Here is a 21,874-nt window from a genome sequence, read left to right as displayed (position 1 = left end):
TGATTCCCACTACAAGGTAATGGGAGAAATGGGTAAGGCGTGCACTATATAAAGAACACATTGCAGAAAGAAAGACAAGGGAGGTGAGACTTCTAACACTTTCTTCTTGAATCGTCGAACTCTGAATTGAGACGTTGTGGATCCGTGATGATAGTTCGTTCGTGATTATCATCCCGACTACGAGTTTAATTCGAGGAGTTTTTCATGGTTCCCAGATTCGAGGAGTTTTTCGTGGTTCCTAGATCTTCGATATTCATTCGCTAAGATAAATTTTGAAAACTCAACCTTATTTATTTTTCGAGAAATTAGAGATGCTACACTTCTGCATTGTGATATAATAAATCTAACAGATTGATTGATAGATTTAGAGACTCTGAATCACTCCAAATTAAAATCTAAGTATTCTTGAAGATTTTTTTAATGTATTTATGCGTTCGGATTTGAATTCGATAACATAAATTTAAAGTGATGAATTTTTAAATTTATAAAAATTTGATAAAAATTATCATAAACTCATTATTAAATCTAGGACAATAACACTATCAACATATTCCTAGAACTCTATGATTTAAGCCCCACGAGGTTATCTGGAGCGGTTAGTACGTAGAAGCTTGTCACTTGAGAGTATGGGTTCGAACCACGGGGTAGTCAGGGCGTCATTTCCTGGTCCTGTGCACCTCTTCCCACTGCGCACTAACTTCTCCAGCTACCGTGATTTACCTCCCTCGTGAAGACCTTGGACGTGGTGCGGCAGGGGCGCCGAGCGATTTCGCCTTTTTGCCACTAGAACTCTATGATTTAAAAAATATCAAACTTTTAAATTTTTAAATGAAATTATTTAAATGAAATTGATTGATGGAGAGATCAAGGAGTATTTCACGAATGTGATACATAATTTGGATATTATGAAAGTTGAATACAGATTCGAGTAATACTGAAATGTATTTGCGTGATTCATTAAAATGTCGTGCTTCCTTGGTAGCATTGCTTGTGTTAGTTACTTGAAAAACTTCTGGTAAACATTTAGTTGCGCTTGTTTATCCAGAAAAAAGAAGAAAAACAAAGAAATGTGGCTTCTCATGCACATTAAACACGTCGAGTCAGTAGCAGGTCACATATCTATTCCATGTTAATCATTTCATATATACAAAGGAGTTAACAAGTAGAGGAAATGGAATCATGATGATGAGATCTAAATATTGTTTTGGGACCAATATTCCACAAATTCAACCCCACACAATCCATAGCGAGCCAAGCTTACGCTTAGCTCTTCACGCATTACTCGTGAATTTATAGCCCTTCACACTCAAACTTCTGAGGCTCCTCAACAGTGTAGTACAGGGAAGAAGACCTGCCATCAAATTTGGAGATCACCTGATGGGCTAACAATCCGCAGTGGCGCTTACCGAGCCGCGCAATGCAAATGTCGATGATCTTTTTGAACATCTTGTCATCTTGAATGAATGGTTGTTTCGTGAACTCGTCGAGGGGCATCCACTGCAGGAAAAATGCATAAAAATGTCACTTGCAGCTACATGAAACACCTCAAAGTGTTATTTGATGTAGTTCCTAAAATTGCATTTGTAGGACTGAAGAGAAATGAACGAGTTCAGAAATGAAGTTACTTGTTGGTAAAGCATATCACGGACCTAAAGCAAAAAAAATTACTCACAAAAATTTACCTTGGCTGCCTTGATTTCTTGGTCATCAATCTTTATCTCATTCGATATGGGCCTCAACATGCAGATGAAGAACAAATCAGATTTTCCAAATGCCAAGTGATGTGCATGCCTATGATAAGGACTCGGAAGATTAGCTTACACATGAAAATTCTCTACTGTAACACTTAGTTAAGTGCTAACTTTTTGTTGGATAAATTCAAATTAGCTTAATTTAGTTAGTTGATTAAATTGAATGTGGCCTATCCGTTCACTTTAGTGAACATTTAGCATGGCTTTAAGTATCAAGAAGATTAGATTTCTTTGAATGGAGCTCTAAATGTGATCCTTTAAATGGATCATTTTGTGCCAGCAATGTTTCGTGCTCTTCGCTTTGAACAAATAGAGAGAAAAAAAAAACAGAGAGAAGAAAGAAAATGGGCGACGAACACCTAAACTTGGATTCCTTATCTCTGTTGGTAGTGGTGGCCATCTAACAAGCAATGAGACAAATTCCTTGTTGGTGGAATTACTTCTAAGGTTAGCGATGGAGAGAAAAAGGTATATAAATCTAAGTATGGCATATACTCATGTGAAAAGTATCTTCACTTAGCCATATTAGTATAAGTAAAAGAGGTTTTATAATGTACTCTCTTTTTTTTCTTACCTTGTTGCTCAAATTGGTACTTGAAATCTATGTCACCCTCCTCGTGGTTGTGTCCACAAAGGTGGATCGTGGTCATATCCTAGCGGAGCAGACATGTATGAAGCGGAAAACACTATTTAGATTACCGACAACTATCTTCCAAAGTTTTATTTATCTAACGACTATTTTCTCCATTTAGACTTGTATAAATTAAGCAAGTCATATGAAAGAGATGATGGATCTAAAATCGGGTATTATCCTTCTAATTCGTTGGCATTTATATGTTAAATCAAGTGAATATTTGGAACTATGGTTCCAACACCTTTTGATCATCATGTTTAGACATAAAAGGTTTACTACAATGCTAGATCAAAAACCAAATTAAGTTACAGACATCTATTTTCAAAATAATGATTAAAATGCACTAGTAATGAACTTGACTCCTGTAATTAGCGGATCTTTAGACAAGGAATTCACTATCAATATGTAATCAATTTGACGAGGAAGGAATTTTAGTTTAGTGCATATTAATCTCGAAGAGCATGTTTTACACTAAGTGAATAATCCAATTCGTATTCAGTTCACTTTCTTGTTCCTACAAAAAAAATAGTAGAAATCTGAAGATAGAAAGGCTCATTACCTAAAGGCTACAACTTCCAAAAACTCTGTATTGATCTGCAAAATCAATTAGAAGTATAATAGATTAAGTGGATTTTTAATGGTTCATAAAAAGATGATAAAATGTTAGACAAAAAATAGGAATAAATTTTGATTTTTTTTTTTTTAAAAAGTGATTCTTCTTACTCCAGTTTCCTCTTTGACTTCTCTTACAACTCCAGAGAAGATCTCCTCGGACTAAAAGAAACAGAAAATTTAGTTTTGCGATTAAGAAAGGAAAATAAGCAACCTAACTGTCATATATGACAATGAAAAGTACAGATTGGCACCTCATGAATAAACCCTGTTGGTAGTTTCCATCCACCCACGGATGTCGAAGAACAATACTTCTCTTGTACGACAAGTATCTACGCAATTTGTCAAGCCAAAGGGTAAGTGAGTCTACACATGGAAACACAAATTTCCCTTTGCGGAGTAAACTCATATTACATGAATAGTACAAATTGATAAGAGGAATATAATTTCTATATAAACAACAAAGACTTCAGGGGAGAGGTCATTCAGCAAATAGGTGAAGAATTGTTTTGCCAAAAAAATGAGTAGAAAAGACTATTGACAAATTTGATCAGTTTCTACGGTCAATTTGAAACATTTCTTGTGTTACTTTTCTCCTCCAAACAACATAAATCTTCTATTTCTTTTCCTTTGTATCATTTCATTTCCTTCTTAAATTAATTTCATGGCCTAGCCCCTTGGTCTAAAAATATGGAAAGAACCAAAAAAAATACATGTGTTTACCGAAGAAGCATACCTCATTCTTTTCACTTACAATGAAACCCCCCACACCAACTTGATGCGATGCATTGGCAGGAAGCAAACAAGGACCTTCAGGAATCCAGTAAGTTAACATCAAATAGGCTTGCTCTGCATGATGATACTTAAAACCGGCCTGCAGAACATTCATTACAGAGTTGAAAGAGTGATGAAGCAGAACGACTGCAGCCATCAGAAAAATGGGAAGAAAGAAACAAGGGAAAATGATTCAAGCACCAACATGGGAAAGAGAAAGTGTCAACATTTGTATTGAGAATTGAAAAGATAATTTGTAAACTTTAGATGCATGCATGTGACTCTTTCTCTTTGATTTAAGCTATTTTGGAGATCTCAAACATCTGCATATGACTAGTGCCTGCAGATTTGAGATCAACAAATTTAGTATCAGAGCTATGATATTGAATTCATTGACCAACATGCTATGATATTCAATTCTATTGCAATTTAGAAAATAATTCATTAGTGTCTCTACGAGTTCAAATAAGGCTTTTTTTTTAAAAAAAAAACTATGATGTCAAAGGATATTCAAAAGTAAAAAATCTATGTACCTTATGGCACCTTTGATATGCAACAAGGACAGGGAATGATTGCAATTGTTTAAGGGGAAAAATGTGGTGACTGACTTCCTTCATATCAAAGGAGATGTCGAGTAAGCAAAGGTTACATATTTGGCTAAAATAAATGCAGAAAGTCCCATTTCTGGAAACCTCTTGTAGAGTTAAAGTGCATCCTGAGATTCTTCAAGAGGATATATGTACACCTATAAGAATTCTGTCAAAGAACCAATGTAGTTATTTCCTATTTGTTAATCATTTCATTAGAATGAAATAGGTCAATTTCTTGCATGTTAAGTCAGATGTTTTCTCTTCGTTACTCCAATTCAAAAAACATAGTTCAGGAGTTTAAAGTTGATTTCAATTTAAGACTATGAACCAAGAAGAAAGGTTCATCTATTAGTCATTTGTTGAGTATCATCGGCAAAAAGGTATCCAAGTGTTACTCACAATTCACATGAGTCCTTAACAAAATAAAGTCATTGAAAATAAAAACTGCACCATCATTGAGATGCCACAAAGCGTACCAAAAGGTAAAATTTTACCAAATAATTTATGGGTTGATGTTGCTTATTATGTTATCTATATTCTCAAATCAATAGATTTCCGACAAAAATAATGCTTAAAAAAACTACATCTAAATCACGGCAAAAGAGAAACCCAACATAGACCATCTTAAAATCTTTAGTTGCATAGCACGCTGTCACATTTCTGCACAACACCAGGAGAAATTTGATGAAAAATGTGAGAATGTAGTATTTATTGAGTATATTAATGATTCCAAAGACTACAAGTTATATGATATAGAAACTAACAAGCTCAGCTTATCTAGAGGTATGTTTAATGAAGCAACAAGTTAGAGTTCATCTCCTGTGCCAAGTGTCAAGTGCCAAGTGCCAAGTGCCAAGTGCCGATGAGCTCATAAACCAAAGTGAGAAGCAACATTCTTCCCTTACACTAATTCCAACTTAACCTCAATTAATGTCTCCTACAACAATATCAATATCAGTGACAACACTATCTTTATCTTCCTCTCGATCTTCAAGTCCTACATAATCTTAAAATTTTCTAGATACAATGAAAGAATTCACCACAAAAGAAGATTCCTTCCATGCAACATCCAGGGTGTGTTTCCAATGAGAGACCAAATAATAATAATAATAATAATAATAATAATAATAAATGACAAAAAGGCTTCCCAAATGGTACTTTCCCTTCATTTCATTTTGCTGAAAAAAAAGAGGGAAGGAAAAGACGGGAAATTTCCCCCAATTTTCCTCTACATGCCTTTCACTCAATTTAGGCAGAAATGTCATTTTCAAGTGCAATAAAGCTCAAATTTTACCTTAAAGTTTTTTAAATTATCTTTTTTAATGTTTTGAACAAATAAGTTTTGAATTTTTTTAATTTTCCTCCCTCTTTCCCAAGGAAAGAGTTGGACAGAAGATTTTATAATTCTATTCAAATAAATATTTTTTCCCTACCTTCTTTCTTTCCCTAATTGTTTCCTTCCATTGTAGGAAATAGGGCCTTACATAGCAATTGTCATTTTACTTTCTTTTGTTGTGAACGTTATGACTTTGAGGAAGCCATTGCTATCAAAGACTGGAAAAGCAATGGATGATGAGATTGCAACAGCTCAAAAGAACAAAGAACCATACATGGGAAAGAAATGGCTAGGATAAATTGGATCTATAAAACCCCATTTGATGAAGATAGATCATACTTGCAGCAGCATGACAACAACAACATCAAAACATTTGCACCAGTTGTAAGAATGGGGGCAGTTACAGTGTTGTTACTATTGCCACTAAATTTAAACTCTAGGTATTTCAATCGGTTATTGAATATTCTTTTCTCAATAGCAAAGCCAAAGAAAAGGTGCATATCAAACAACCCCAAAGGTATGAAGTTGTAGACATGGAACATAAAATTTACAAACTTCAGAAAGTCTTATGTTGCTTGAACAAAGCTCCATGTGCATGGAACATGGTTGACTAGTATTTCAGTTCATATGGGTTCCAAAAAAGTTAAGTGATTTATCTGTTTGTGTGAAATATTTGTCTCTACGTCGATAACCTTATCTACATGGGCACAAACATGAAAGTTGTTCAAGAATTTGTGCAAAGCATGAAAAGGGAATTCAACATGTATAATCTCTGACTGATGAAATACTTCCTCAGCATTCAAGTAAAGCAAGACAAAGGAAAAGTCTTTATCGCTTAAGTGAAATGACAGAGTTGCATTTTACGGCCACAAAGCACATCCTAAGGTATCTCCAAGGAAGCAAAACATTCAAATATTTTAAAGAAGTGACAACAAGTTAGTTGACTTCACAGATAATGATTGGACTAGATCAGTTGATGATAGCAAAAGCATAGCTACATTTGTGGATAGGCTTCAAGGTGGATTGTTGTATTGTGAAGTAAAAGGCAATTGCACTATCTTATGCAGAAGTGAAATACATTATAATTACTAAAGCAGTAAGAGATGTAGTTTGATTAAGAAGAATCCTTTTGAATTTACAAACTAAAGCTTAAACAATTGTCATTCATTGTGACAACATTTGAAGAATTAAAAAGACCAAGAGTCCCATCTTCCATGCGAGATGCTTGAGATTAAACATAATTTTATTTAGGATTTGGTATGTAAAAAAAATTAAGTTCATAAGCACACATGATATATAGTAGAATTTCTAACCAAAGTTATGATTGTTGAAAGATTGAAAGGTTTAAGGCTCAACTAAAGAATACAAATTAAGGAGAAGTATAGGGAATTGAAAAGAAAAATTTTGTTTGTAGTTGCATGCATATGGAGCTTTGATTTATGCTATCTTGAAGATCTCAACCATTTGCACATAAAGACCTTGTATATTTTCAGACAATTCATTACAATTTCTAATGTTCTCTTTGTATATGTATAAGTATGGTCTTGAGCAAGAAAAAAAATGCAATTCAACAAGTACTTCTTCCTTAACCACCAAACTTTTGCTAAGCGCCAAGTAGGGTGTCAAAAATGAACCCGACCCGACGACCCAACCCGAGTCAACCCGAAAAAAATCAGGTTCGGGTTGGGCATTTTCGGGTTCGGGTTGGAGGGTTGGAGAGCAAAAAAATTTCGGGTTGGGTCGGGTTTGGGTTGACCCAGGTTGGCTTAAATATAGGGTTTTGTGGGTTTTTTTGGGGTTAAATCAAATTTTATTTTAAAAATTTAGATGTTTTAATGTATATTAATATCATGTTTGTATGATAATGATGGAGTATTGAGATAAAAGTGAAGAATTATAGGGAAAATAGCCCAAAAAAGTCGTTTTGAAACGGATTTTCGGGTTATATGGGTCGGGTTCGGGTTGGTCGGGTTCGGGTTCGGGTTGAGGTGTTTTGGGTTGAACTCGGGTTCGGGTCGGGTTCGGGTTGGGTTAAAAAAAAAAAACTCAACCCGACCCGACCCACCCGAATTGACACCCCTAGCGCCAAGAATTTTACTATAAATCATATTAAATACCCTAAATGATTCTTCTATTAATAAAAATTGCTATAAGATAATGGATATAATTTGACAACATCCAAAAACCTTGATAAATATTATGAGATTCCAATCCTATGTTTGGGTAGTGACAGACTTGGGCCAATAACACCTTATTCATCTAAGGATGTGTAGGGAATAGATCTTACTCACCAAAGAACATGACCAAGCCACTAAGACCACCCATCTAGAAACTTGCTCCACAGAGTTTTGTACAAGTTGAGTACTTGAGTAGAATAGTTTCATACATCATATGAAGATAGACATTGTTGTATCATATACAAAAACATTTAATTAAAGTTTTTGAAGTTGCGCAAGGGGCATGCCAAAAGATCAACACAAAAGCAAATATCGTTATTGGGTTGTACAATTGAACACATTCAAGAAATATCTAGAATGACTTCTTCCACCTCCAAATTTGGACTAGAAGATCAATTGAGCCTGACCAATTAAATTAATGAACAAATTGTCTCTTAGATAGTCTTCACTCTCTTTCATTGTATGGCACAGTAGAGCACGTTCACTCCAAATTTGGATTTACTTTCTGTTGTGAAAGACTAGGATTACAATGCAAAGTGGGTTAGCTCTCTGAGTAGAAGGACCAAAATACCAAATGGGACTTAGAGTTATTGGTCAAAAGGCTATTTTTAGGCAAAATGTATATCAACCCATGTGGTATCACCCAATAATTACCTGACTAAGACAAGTGGTTGACTCCAAAGGCCATTTAAAATATTATCAAAGCAACATCCAATCTTCTCTTACCCATTGACTTGGCTGACATTTCAAATGGGTTGTTCTCTCAACAATTAGCACCTAGATATTTATCTAGGTCATATCAATCTGAAACCCTAACCCTATATGATAAACTATGATGGTGCTTAAATACTATATGAAAAAAAATCCTTGTGGTTTCATTCTCTTCAATGTTCAATAGTATTACTCTTCAGAGATAGCACCTCGAATCAAGGTATAATTTCCTACAAGAACAACAGAACATGAGAGTGTTCCATGACACCTTATTCCATCACTTTCATCTCTTGGAGATGACCTTGGTGTATATTTATTCTTTGCCAAATGTGTCAAGTCAATTATAACTCATCTCTCATGTCATTCAAGCTCAAAATTTTGCTTTTCTAGTCATGTGGTGGTGGAGGATTGACAAGATCACAAAAATCCTTGAGATATATTTTGACAAAATGTCAACAGGATGCATCAGCTTGCAACCACCCAACATGCTTCAAAGAAACTATCAACATTGAGGGAGCTGGACCTTGTGCTCATGCAAACAAGAATTTTGGCATGACAAATAGTTGGAAACACTCAACTGAAGGGCAGATACTAACTCATTCATATATACGATAAATTTAATCTTAATTCAGTCCAATCTACTACTCTTACCAAATGCCTTATTCAAAAATCAAGTTCTATGGAGTTATCTATTCTTCTCACATCCTGCAGCTACTATACACCCTCCATCTACGCATTCCATGCAGGGAAGTCAAATTTGCAAGCCTCCTACTATTTCAATGCCAAATCATTCAATTGATTAGCAAAAAGTTAACAATAGTAGCAACCATCCACTAAAACAGTTACAGACATTTAACCAGCAATATCCATCAGAGAAATGAGAAATAAGAGCTACAAGAGATGTAAACTTAGTATGGATTTGGACATTATGGATTACAAGGAACAATAAAACATTTGGAATGAGAGCAAAGGACCCAATAGTGACGTTTCCAGCTCCTAAGATGTCCTTGTTGGCACAACAAAAAAATGGTTCATATTCTCTCATAATTTAGACATGCATACCATTAGGTGCTTGCTTTCTACTATTAGTTCCAAAAAATAAAATTATTATAATCTCAGATGAATGTACCTTTACAGCAATAGGAACAAGCTCAGAGCGACCCAGAGGTACCTTAAGCCAGATCCCTTTCTTCCCCTGTACGCAGAATCAGAGTCAAAAGACAAATGGTAAAGTTGAAACAGTTCACAGCCATGAAACAAATACAAGATTAAAGCTCCAAACTAGTGTTTTATTCAATTACAAGTAATCAAACAGGCTAAATTATGACAGAGATACACATCCGAGGCTTAATCACATTCCAACAAAGAACATGAGAAGAGGTATCAACTAGATAATCAAACTTCATCTAAGTGTCCAACTTTCTGTTCAACAAAAAAAATGGTGAATATAGACCTATATTCCATACATCTCATCATAAGTTACTAATCTGGATAGGCGAGTTTATCCAAATGTCCAATTTTTGTGTTTCAATTTTCAAATACCTTATGTTTCCAGCTTGAAATGGATGCCTCAAGAGCATGAGCAAACACATTTGTGTTCCATGGTAATGTTTCTGGATTGACAATCATTCCCCCGTACTCATCCTCACAAGCATCAAGTATGCAGTCCTCTTCATAGGAAATCCAGAATCTTGCCCCGCCATTCAGTCCAGTTTTATTAGAGGAGGCGCTTTCCATAAACACTTTTGCAGCTACTGAATTAATATTATCTTCGCTTGATGTCATGGCAATGGAGTTGTAGTTCTTCACCGAAAATCCTGAATACAAAGAGCAGGAAAAGGGATTTTATATTTCAGGAACAACACATAAACAAATAATAGGAGGACAAGGGAAATAAAAGAAGACGGTTTTAGAAATTAAAACATGCATTGTCTTTTAGATACAAGAAGCAGTTGCTCTCTAATCCTTTGAATCTCGTTTAAAGCAACATATATAAACCGGAAATTTCCATCATTTTCAATCTTTAAACAATCTATATAACATACAGCATTCTACCAATGCTAAAGGACACAATGGCTACTCAAATATTTCCTCATGTAAATAAACATACCTTTCATTCCAAAGCTACATGTTTGCCGAAGCAATCTTGAGTTACAGATACTGCCATTAACCAATTTGGTGCTTGCCCTTCCCATGAACACCTCTGTCCTCAAATCCATCGAAGCTTTCTCCATCAACCCAAATCAAGGCCACAAGAAGCTCACTTTTCAATGAGGCAAAGACACTTCCAACAAGCTTAAAAATCTGACACTCAGAAGAAAGAAACAACGATCTCCGGCACAAGTGGCGCCACAGAGACCAAAAAACTATAAACCGAGAAGAAAAATCTCCCAAAACTTAGGACACGATGGTATTCAATATATAGATTATAGCCCCGGCAGGCAGAGATTAGCAAGAAGAAGAAGATAAGAGCAGGTAGGTGCATGCAGCCAAATTAGCAGATTATAAGCAGAATATCTCTTCATTCACCGAGAGAGAACAAGAGGGAAATAGTGTTTTCTTGTGGACGGTTTGTGGAGAGTGGTGTGTGACAAGGACTTCCAAGGCAGCAAGCATTACTATATAGTATATCGTGATGGTTTCTAGGATTAAATAAATATATGGTTCTTTGCTTGGGTCTGATGAAGGAACAGAAGGCATGTGCTGTCAGATTTGTGCAACGAGCGTCACGAGGAGGAATTGGACGGCTGAGGAATTGAGTTGAGAGTATTATGCGCGATTAATAATTTTTATGGTGAGCAATGCCTGCGTTCCACAGCCGCTTGTTGGCTATTGTGGCTATTGCTGCTGTTGCTCTCCACGTCGCGCCAGGTGCAGGACCATTGCCTTGCCTGATACTTGGCACATTTTTTAATTGGTTAGAATGGATAGTTTGGTAGAAATTGGGTCACTGGGCATGGAAAGCAGCTTTGTGCGTTTGTCTAGATTGTCGCAAATTCCAAGTTCTTCCACATCTCTCGCGCTCGCTCGCTCATGTTGGGACGTCGCGTCCGCAAATTTATCTCCTTCATGGAGGTTCATTTATCTCCACGCAAGAAAATCCTTTATGCTTTATTTATACTGACCCTCCGTGGAGTGAACAAAAATTTATTAACGGAATGGGGAGGGAAGAAATGGGAGGAAAAGTAAAATATTTATATTTTTTTTTTAGATTAGATTTACTAACCTAACATATATTATCATGTTTGAGAGTAAAGTGAAAGTAATAAAAAGTAAATATATAAAATTATAAAATTATCTTCACTTTTGTTACATCTTGCATATATTTATTGGTTAAGACTTACATATTCAAGCAATTATAACTCTTTTATTAAAGTAAACATTGGCGTTGACGTCGAAGTCAGCATCGATGTCAAAGTCAGTGTTGGCATCGAAGTCGACGTCGACATCGAATTCAACATCGGCGTCAAAGTCAGTATTGGCATCTAAGTCGGTATCAAAGTCAATGTCGAAATCGATATAAGTGTTGAAGTCAGTGTCGACATTGACAGAGTGAGAGCATGGGGCGGCACAAGTGTTTTCATCGTGACACAAAAAATATCTAAAATAATAATTTTTAAAATTAATATAATAAAAAGAGATAAAATTAGAACATAAATTATTTTAGTTCATTTTACCTTTCCTTACACTATAAATCTAGATGTAAAAAATTCTTTAATTTGATAGGTAAGAAAGATTAAAATTTATCCTTCATTATCTTTACTTTCTATAACTACTTCCTTCCTCCCAAATAGAATTTCAAATCATTCTTCTCCTTCCCCCATCTTTTTCCTCCCCTGCCCTTTACCTCCTTCCAAACCGCGCGCGTAAATGATGGTTCACTCAAGTGAGAATTGAGATAATTTTACTTTATTTGTTTGGTAAAAATAGAGAAAGATAAATTTAAAATCCCTTTTGCTTTTTGTCTAATTTATTTCCTCCTAAGAGAAAAATCTCAAATGTCATTTTATTCTAAGGAAGGAGTATTGGATCATTAATTCAACATTGAACTTATATGTGAAATAGTTGTGTTGTGGACTGTCATATTCGATTAAGCTCAATTAAAATGATCAACTAAGGTTTTAAGTAACTTCAAAAGGATATTATGTTTTATAAATTCAGATATGCTTCTGTATATTTTATCTATCAATTTTTAATGATTAAATATGAATTTTCATTAAAATAATAATCTCATTCTAAGCAGAGAGAATTGAATTTATCCGGTACTGCAAAATGATCTGTCGCCAGGTTTTGCAGTACCGGATATGATGCTTCAACGATATCACTAGTGCTTCCAAAAGGTTAGATCTGATGTAAGAATTCACAGTCACACCATAGAATTCTGAGTAACATGTCATAGAATGAGAGTGGTGGTTGAACTAGGATTAGCAGTTGTGTAACATTCAAAAGCTATGGATGACCAAATTCTCAAGAAGACCAGGTGATATTTTAGATTAAATAGACAATATAAATTTTAGATTATACTAATGTCTTAGCAGACAATATATTATCCCATACTTAACCTTTAGATTAGAAAATTATAAACTATGCCAAATAACCAAATCGATTGTAACTTAGCCGTCAAAGTTAGTAAACATTGAGGTTGCAAGGAAGCAACACCTTTGTACAAAAGTTTGAAAAGACAAAGACTTTAAAAAATTAATTGTAAAATAATTATTTTATGATGTTATATGATTATAAAATTTTATTTTTATTTTATTTTTATTAATTATATTATACTCTGCTTATAGAGTTAAGCACTCACATTAGGGGGGGGGAGCTACCCTTGGCTAGGATGGCTCCAATCCCACTTATTTTTTATGTGTTTTGATTATTTTTTTCAGACCACATAAATTCATGGACATTCTCATTAGCTCCCCTTTCTAATTTCCAACTGACTACCACTTAAAAAACTATAAAAAAAAGCTTAAATTAGAATATTTAGTTAAAAAAATAGTGAACAGCAAATCCTAATCTGTGCAAGTCATACGTGAGCTGGTCTCCTTCTGTTTCTATCATTTAGTAGGTCATTTCTTAGATTTTGGATCATGAGATGTATGCATTCGAACAATAGAAAAATTTCTGACCAAACCTGATCATGACCACCGCCTCCCTTCAAATTTTCAACAATAACTTTAGTGTGATCATCTTACTCTGACCTAAATCAATTTTGCTTCATTTTTTTTTATAGTTTTCAACTCAATTCCAGATCTTTGGTTGGAGTTTTTTCAAACAGTCAATTGTTGAAATTTTACATGTTCAATTTAGCTATGACTATGAGAGTTTTGAATTTTGATTCCAACTTATATTGTTGATTTGCGAGCTGCCTTAAGTGAAAAATATATTCATTTGATTTAATTTGATTTTCAACTCATATATTGAACTAATATTATTTATTGGTATCCCCATTAGTTGCCTAATTTATTAAAGGGTGACAGACTTATTACAATAGGATAAGAGATCAATTTCAGACAGACGTATGTCTTTGTGGAAAAAACTCCTCCTACCCCTGACCAACTTGGCGGTCGACTATAAACTAACACTGTGATTTACCTCCCTTCGGATAACCTAGAGACGATAAACGTAATCATCTTTTACTATAATATTATTTATTGGTTGATTTATTATTGTAGATTCTTAAATTGTGCAGATAAAATTCAAGAACTCTAAAATTATGTCAAATATTTAGTTATGACTATTTGAATTGTGAAAATATTAAGAGATAATGTTTATAAATTTTCAAACTGATTTTTGGTTTAAAATTTATTGTTATAAATTTTGAAAAAATAATTGTCGTGATATTTTAGAATTATAAATATATCATTTACTTATATAGTGAATCTAATATATTTATGTAATTGTCATGTTTGATTTGTCAACTAGTATTTTAACTATGAAAATTATTAAAAATAAATCTTTGTAGAAAGATGAAAAAGTATTTTTAATGGTTCCTCTATATTATACGAGAGAGTTTGTTGAAAAAATTAATTAATTTGATTTTAATATTATTGATTTATGAAAAATCAAAGAACACCACTTAATAATATTTTTATTTAATGATTTTAAATGTATTCAATATTAAATACTTTTACTACATATATTTGAAAAATTAATATTCAAGTAATTTTGTATTTTATTTATATTTCAAAATTACTTATTTTATTATGCCAATTATAATCGACGATCAACTAAGTAGTATTGAATCTAGCTCCGTCTTAATTACATTAAACTGTGATATATCATTATAATAAAAGATAATTATATTGGTCCCAAGTATTTCTTACAATCTGTTTTCAAATTATGTAAAGAAAAAAAATTATAAGATTAATTTATATTTGATTGACTACGAAGTTATAAAAATTTTTATCTTAAGGCCGGTACAGCACCGACTTATCCGATGCATCTCCACTATTTCAATGTCATATGCATACTAACTGACATCTGTTCGGTGCTCTCCAGTCCTTTATCAAAACAGACCCAATTCAATATATTACATCCATGCTTTACGTGCACTTAAGAACAGAGCTATATATACTTCTCGACTAGGGTTAGTTTGGATAGTGGAACTAAGAGAAGAAGCCACTACTACTACCCAATTATATTATATATGATTTCTCCTACCAATTATATACTACAACATGTAGAAAAGGATTGACAAAAGAGAGGATGATGCATGTCGTCTATGTGACCATGTCCTATAATTATATCGCATGCGACGCGTACCAACAGGATAAGATAACTTTGGATCCCGCGGACGGATCCATGCATGTCAGAGTGGCGCCAACCGACAGCTGAGTGGCCAGCAGCTAGCGTGGCAAAAGCATCGTGCAAAATTAAACAGGACAAAGGCAAAGCTGATATAATTTTTAATAATTCCACTAATAATTGCTGCAGCTGCAACATAGATATATTTTTTTATATAAAAATTTTCATTTCGTTCGGTAAATAATTTGACTAGTTAAAAAATAACTTATAAGTAGTTTTTGAAGAAAAATTATAAAAAATTCAAGTCAAGCTATTTTAGTAAAACAACTCGAGTAAATGGAACTAATTAATTTTACATTTTTTAAAAAAAATATATAGTAATGAAATTAAATGGATTTGCCTTTTATCTCCGACATTTTGATGAATTAAAATTAATTAAAAGAAGAGCATCCTGGCATATGCTTTTAGTTGTACTGGTTTGGGTTCACTAGGTTAATTGTTCTTTTAGAATTTATTGTTTTAATTATCGCTTTAGGTCTAATTCCATTAGTGGGGTTTCTGTATGCATGAAGGGTACATTAGATTTACCTTTGACTTTGGTTGACTCATATGAATCATTGGAATGTAAGATTTTCCTTATATGTAGATTTATATCCTAGGTCGACATATATTGCCATAATTCACTCTTTGGCTACCTATAATCATGCAAGATCGTTGGTTTAATCGTGCCTCAACTAGTCTTATGCAACCATGGGATTTAATGTTTAGAGAAAGAGTTTAAGTTTTGATATATATGTTTGAGTGCACACGTGTTGGAAATATAATGTGAACGGAAAATTAAATTTAGATCGTTGGATCAAAATTGACAAATTTAGATCGTCGATTTAAGAAGGCATGCTCTTTGGATGGATCAATCTCAACCATTGATTGACATTCAAATGAAGAGAATTATATCTCTTGAGAAGGAATGCAATCTAAATCATTAAATTCAAGTTGAATGGTCGAAATCTAATTGAACCAAGAGGTTCTTATACTTTTTCACTTAGTATAAATAAGACCTCTCTCATTTTCATTTCACTCACTTAATTCATTCCAATTCAAAGCAAGTATTATATTCCATACTTGCATTTGGAGAGTTCAAAAAGCTTCTTTGGTTCGGAGGTCTTGCGATTTGTAGTGTTGCTATTGCAAAATAAAATCGTTGTATTTTGGGAAACGATTGTCATGTTCCGTGAGCACCGTGTGCAGAACAAATTTATCTTAAAGAGATAGAGTCTAACTCTAGTCTCGACTTCGCCAAAGCAATGTTATATCATCATTCTGCTCGTGCTTAGATTACACCACCACCAAATCCCAACAATTTTAAGATGAATTTTCTATTCAATCTTGATGGATTCATCGTCCAAGGCTCCTGTTCCAACGACGCTTGGGGAAAATCAGAGAAGTTTATGGGTATCGATTTCAAGAGGTGGAAGCAAAAAATACTGTTTTATCTAACCACGTTGAACCTTGTGAGGTTCTTACGTGAAGATACCCCTTCCATATCTCAAAGCAAGACTGATAAAAGAAAGAGGGGCGACATATGATGCTTGGGGGGGTATAATGATTTCTTATGTCGAAATTATATCCTCAATGGTTTGGACAACACGTTATACAACGTGTATAGTCCAATGTCAACTGCAAAAGAGTTATGAGAATCTCTCAAAAGAAAGTACAAAATAGAAGATGTTGGACTGAAGAAATTCATTATCGGCAAATTCTTAGAATTCAAGATGATTGATTCCAAAACGGTGACAACTTAAGTCCAAGAGTTGCAGTTGATCGTACATAATCTGCATGCCGAGGGCATGACAATGAATGAGTCATTTCAAATTTCCACGATAATCGAGAAACTTTCACCTTTGTGGAGGGAATTCAAAAATTATCTAAAGCACAAGCGACAAAAGATAGGACTTGAAGATCTAATTGTAAAACTACATATTGAAGTAGACAATCGCAAGTAATTAAAATCAATAAAAATGCCTATATTTGCAAAGAAAAATCTGCTGGAACCAAACACTGGCAAGAAAAAAAATATCCCAGCAAAGGACAGAGCCAAGGGGGGCCAAGAAGTTCCAAGGAACATGCCACAACTATGGCAAATCGAATCATAAGGCCAACGACTGCCGATGTCCAAAGAAAGCCACTCAAGTGCACATGATTGAAGATAAGTCAGTGCTAATAAATATGTTAGAATTAGACCTGATTATCATTGTATTTAAAGCCAACTTGATGGACAATCCAAGGAGTGGTGTGTCGATACTAGTGTCATATGACACATTTGTTCTGACAAGACCCAGTTTTTAACTTATACCCCTATTAATGGGAGAAAACTAATCATAGACAATTCTATAACTTCCAACATTGTCGATTTTGGCAAAGTGATACTAAAGATGATATTAGGCAAAGAAGTGACACTAATTGATGTGCTTCATGTTCTTGATATTCAGAAGAATTTAGTGTCAAGGTCGGCTCTTGTCAAAGCTGGATCTAGGCTAGTGTTTAAGTCAAATAAATATATATTGACAAAAAATGACTAATTCATAGGTAAAGGGTTCATAGAGAATAGTTTATTCAAAATTAATATAATGACTATACACCATGAATTCAATGACAATAAAATTATAAATTATATTTATTTGGTCGAGTGTTCCAATTTATGACATGTTAGACTTGGACATGTAAATTATAACACTTTACGATGACTTGTGAATTTAAATTTATTACCAACATTTAATGTTGATCTAATACATGAATGTGAAATATATGTTGAAGCTAAAATGATAAAATAATCTTTCCATTCAGTGGAAAGAAGTATGATCCCTCTAGAATTAATTCACAGTGACATGTGACTTAAAATTTATGCAAACTAGAGGAGGTAAAAAGTATTTTGTTACTTTCATTAATGATTACACTATATAGTACTGTTATGTGTATCCATTGAAAGACAAAGATGAAGCCTTAGAAGCATTCAAAAATTATAAGAATGAAGTTGAGAATCAAATTGCTCAACGAATTAAAAGAATTTAAAGTGATCGAGGAAGAGAATATAATGATCCATTTGATAAATTTTGTATAGAATCTGGCATTATTCATCAAACGACAGCTTCTTACTCTCCTCAATTAAATGGAATCGTCGAGTGTAAGAACCAAACTCTTAAGGAAATGATGAATGTTATGTTGATAAGCTCAAGCTTACCCTCGAATTTGTGGGGGGAAGTTATTTTATTAGCAAACAAGATTCTCAATAAAATCTCTCACAAAAGAAAAGATAAAACTCCTTATGAGTTATGGAAGGATCATAAGTCTTTTTATAAATATCTAAAAGTGTGGGAGTTGTTTCGTTAAGGTGGAAGTGCCTAAGCCAAAGTGAACCAAAATAGGACCAAAAACAATCGATTGCATTTTTATTGGATATGCCAATAATAGTAGTGCATATCAATTTTTAGTGCACAAATTAGTAGTTCTTAATGTACATATTGGAACAACAATTGAATCAAGGAATATTGTATTGTTTGAAGATATATTTCCTTGCAAAGATAAGATAAAAGAAAATGTTAGTACCCCAAGGTAGTTTTGATATGATCAACCAAGTCAGGTTAGGTCCTGTTGGTATTTAACCCCTATATCTAAGTGTGCATGAACTTAGGAGCACAGAAAGTCGAGTAAAACATGCAGCCAGCGAGAAGGATGACACGGATAAGAACCGATAGGCTCGGTGCCTCCGAGGGATGGAGTACCGCGGAAGAGTATGTGGGTGGACAAGAAGGGGATTAACAACCTCTCTTGTTGTAACCAAGCAAACCTTTTGTACATCTTCCTTACTTTATTTAGTCTTTTATTTCTTTTATACAAGTGTTGATTCTTATAAAGCTATAAAGTTCGAGGAATGTTCATTTTCCTTTGCAGGACAATTCACCTCCCTTTTAGCCGACCACCAAGGGTCCTATAGAAAGTTCAAATAAAAGAACTTATAAATTGCAAGTAAGGATAATCTTAGAAATAATGAAGAACAAAGATGTAGTAAGAGGACCAGAATAGTAAATTCATTTGGTCCTAGTTTCATGACTTATGTGTTGGAAAATAAACCAAGGACAATAAGTGAAGCCTTATCAAGTCCTAAGGCTCCCTTTGGGAAAGAAACCATCAATAGTAAAATAAATTCCATCATGCAAAATCATACTTGGGAATTGATTGATATTCCATATGGAATCAAGCATTTAGGATGTAAATGGATCATAAAGAAGAAATATAATGTTGATGGAACTATTGAAAAGTACAAGACAAGACTAGTGGCAAAGGAATTCAAACAAAAGGAATGTTTTAATTTCTTTGATACATATTCATCAGTATCAAGGATCACATCCATTCGAGTATTCATTGCTATTGCTGCAATACATAATCTTGAGATACATCAAATGGATGTGAAAATAACATTTCTAAATGGTGAATTAGAAGAACAAATATATATGAAGCAACCTGAAGGGTTTGTGGCTTCAAGAAAAGAAAATATGGTGTGTTAACTCGTGAAGTAACTATATGAGTTTAAATAAGCATTGAAACAGTGGCACGAGAAATTTGACAAAACTATGATATCAAATTGATGTACAATAAACAAATGAGATAAATGCATATATATCAAAAGCACACCTGACTCGTTTGTCATTGCTTATCTATATGTAGACTATATGTTCATCATGAGTAGTAATCATAATATAATCATGACTGTTAAGAAGATGTTGACTAAAACTTTTGATATGAAATATATGTGTATAGCGGATGTTATACGCGGGATGAAGATTAATAAGACACTAAATGGAATTATCCTTTTACAGTCTCATTATATTGAGACAGTACTAAGGAAATTTAATGTATATGATCTTTCCCCTATAAAAATACCTCAATGCCATAAAATCAATAAAACGACCAAAGTTCTGATACTACTTGTTGGGAAATTATTTTCCTAACCTCATTAATTCTAAAATTATCAAGAAGAACTCGAGTAAAGGAAAACAAAGCAAGCATAAAGATTTAGTACATCGATAATACAATGGGAAATAAATGCAAAAAATAGAGACGGAAAATCTGAATGCAAAAAAATAATCATCGCCTTTATCCATCGTCCTCCTAATCCAATGATCCCTGAAAAGAAAAAGAAAAGGTTCGTCTTCTAAAGAAACTAGATCGATGGCATCGTAATCTCTTGGCTAATGGGAACACAGAAATTTATCAAATACCTAATCTAACGGGGACCAAACCCACCCGCAACCATTATCAGCTCATTAATAATAACAATGTGGGTTATTGGATTCTACACATATAAATCACATTCAATAACTCAAACCCTCAATAAACATTAGTTAGATCACATAATGAGTTTAATACTATATGACATATATCCGTATGCCACAAATCACATATGAGCCCACCAAATAGGATAAAATCCAACAAGAATATAATGTATTATAATGAATCATTTGAAAGTTAATACAATTTTAATTTTTAATGTAGTATAAAATCCCAATTCCTTTTCCCTAAAACCTAAACTTGTTTTTCCCTAAAAACTATACCTTTTCCCCTAAAACCTAAATATCTCACTTGTCCGCTATGCAACTAGTATCTCTTGGGTCTAGGGGTGCAAACAAATCGAGCCGGCTCACAAGCTTTTTGAGCCGTCTCAAAAAATATTTGATTTGTATTCGAATTTATCAAATTTGAGCCAAACTCGAACATGTTCAAAGTTTTTTTCAAGCCGAACTCGAGCCCAAATTATATTGTTCAATAGTTCGTGAGCCGCTGGCGAGCCTTAATATTCTATTAATATATATATATATATATATATATATATGTTAAATATATATTAAATAAATAAATTTTGAGTCTTTTGAGTAGCTATTTTCGAGCAATAATTAGAATAATTTGCGAACATGTTAGCCGAACTTGAACCCGAGTCCTAATTCGATCCAAACTCGAACAAAAAATTTTGAATTTTTTGAGTTTCGAATTGAGCTTGAACTCGAATATTTCGAGTCTTAGATTTTTCTACATATTCGGCTTGATTCAATTTGTTTACACCCCTACTTGCATCATTCTGTCTTCACTACTAAATATTCACTATTATTTTGTTAGCAATCGTAGTACAAGGAAAAGTTGCATGAATAAAATTGATTTGTGAATATTCTATTTTTATTTTTTGAGAAAATAAAAAATATTATTTAGCTGATAATTTTCATATTTATTTTTTAGAAAATGAGATATAATTTTATAAAAAAAATAGAGAATATGTAAGAGTTTTTTAAATGAAAAAAATATATTTATTTTTCAAAACATAAAAAATAAAAGTCAAACCCTCGCAACATTTTTCTGTCATCTTATAACCATGCATTTTCTCTTGTAGCGTAAAAGCAAGAGGAAAGGAGGGAGTTTTTTCATTTGTCAATCAAGAGGTTCTACGATTGCTCAGAGATCCATTGCAACAATAGGAATCCGAAATGATATTTCAGATA

General features: G+C 33.6%; 1 protein-coding gene across 2 annotated transcripts; it reads right to left on the bottom strand.

Moving 5' to 3' along the window:
* Positions 1 to 1,100: 1,100 nt before the first annotated feature.
* Positions 1,101 to 11,190, bottom strand: LOC121989288 (nudix hydrolase 8-like). Of its 2 annotated transcripts, XM_042543232.1 has the most exons (9): positions 10,696 to 11,189; positions 10,128 to 10,402; positions 9,715 to 9,780; positions 3,734 to 3,871; positions 3,252 to 3,329; positions 3,109 to 3,159; positions 2,945 to 2,979; positions 1,683 to 1,791; positions 1,101 to 1,497 (listed from the first exon to the last, which is right to left on the bottom strand). In XM_042543232.1, exons 1-9 carry the CDS (start codon positions 10,817 to 10,819, stop codon positions 1,291 to 1,293), a joined length of 1,083 nt encoding a protein of 360 aa, XP_042399166.1. In that variant the 5' UTR covers positions 10,820 to 11,189; the 3' UTR covers positions 1,101 to 1,290. The 2 variants fall into 2 exon arrangements, with proteins under 2 accessions (XP_042399166.1, XP_042399167.1); XM_042543233.1 differs by lacking the exon at positions 3,734 to 3,871 and having other exon boundaries at positions 10,696 to 11,190.
* Between the last annotated feature and the right edge of the window lie 10,684 nt (positions 11,191 to 21,874).

This window comes from Zingiber officinale, chromosome 6B (genome assembly GCF_018446385.1).
Source record: "Zingiber officinale cultivar Zhangliang chromosome 6B, Zo_v1.1, whole genome shotgun sequence".
In the NCBI taxonomy this organism is placed as follows: Eukaryota; Viridiplantae; Streptophyta; class Magnoliopsida; order Zingiberales; family Zingiberaceae; genus Zingiber; species Zingiber officinale.
The sequence above is the reverse complement of the archived record's forward strand: the minus strand, read 5'-3'. Positions and strand labels throughout refer to the sequence as shown.

Coding starts and splice junctions, on each gene's coding strand:
- LOC121989288 (XM_042543232.1), bottom strand. CDS start 10,819: ATGGAGAAAGCTTCGATGGATTTGAGGACAGAGGTGTTCATGGGAAGG. Junction 10,403..10,695: donor ATGTAGCTTTGGAATGAAAG/GTATGTTTATTT, acceptor CTTTGTATTCAG/GATTTTCGGTGAAGAACTAC. Junction 9,781..10,127: donor TTTCAAGCTGGAAACATAAG/GTATTTGAAAAT, acceptor TTCTGCGTACAG/GGGAAGAAAGGGATCTGGCT.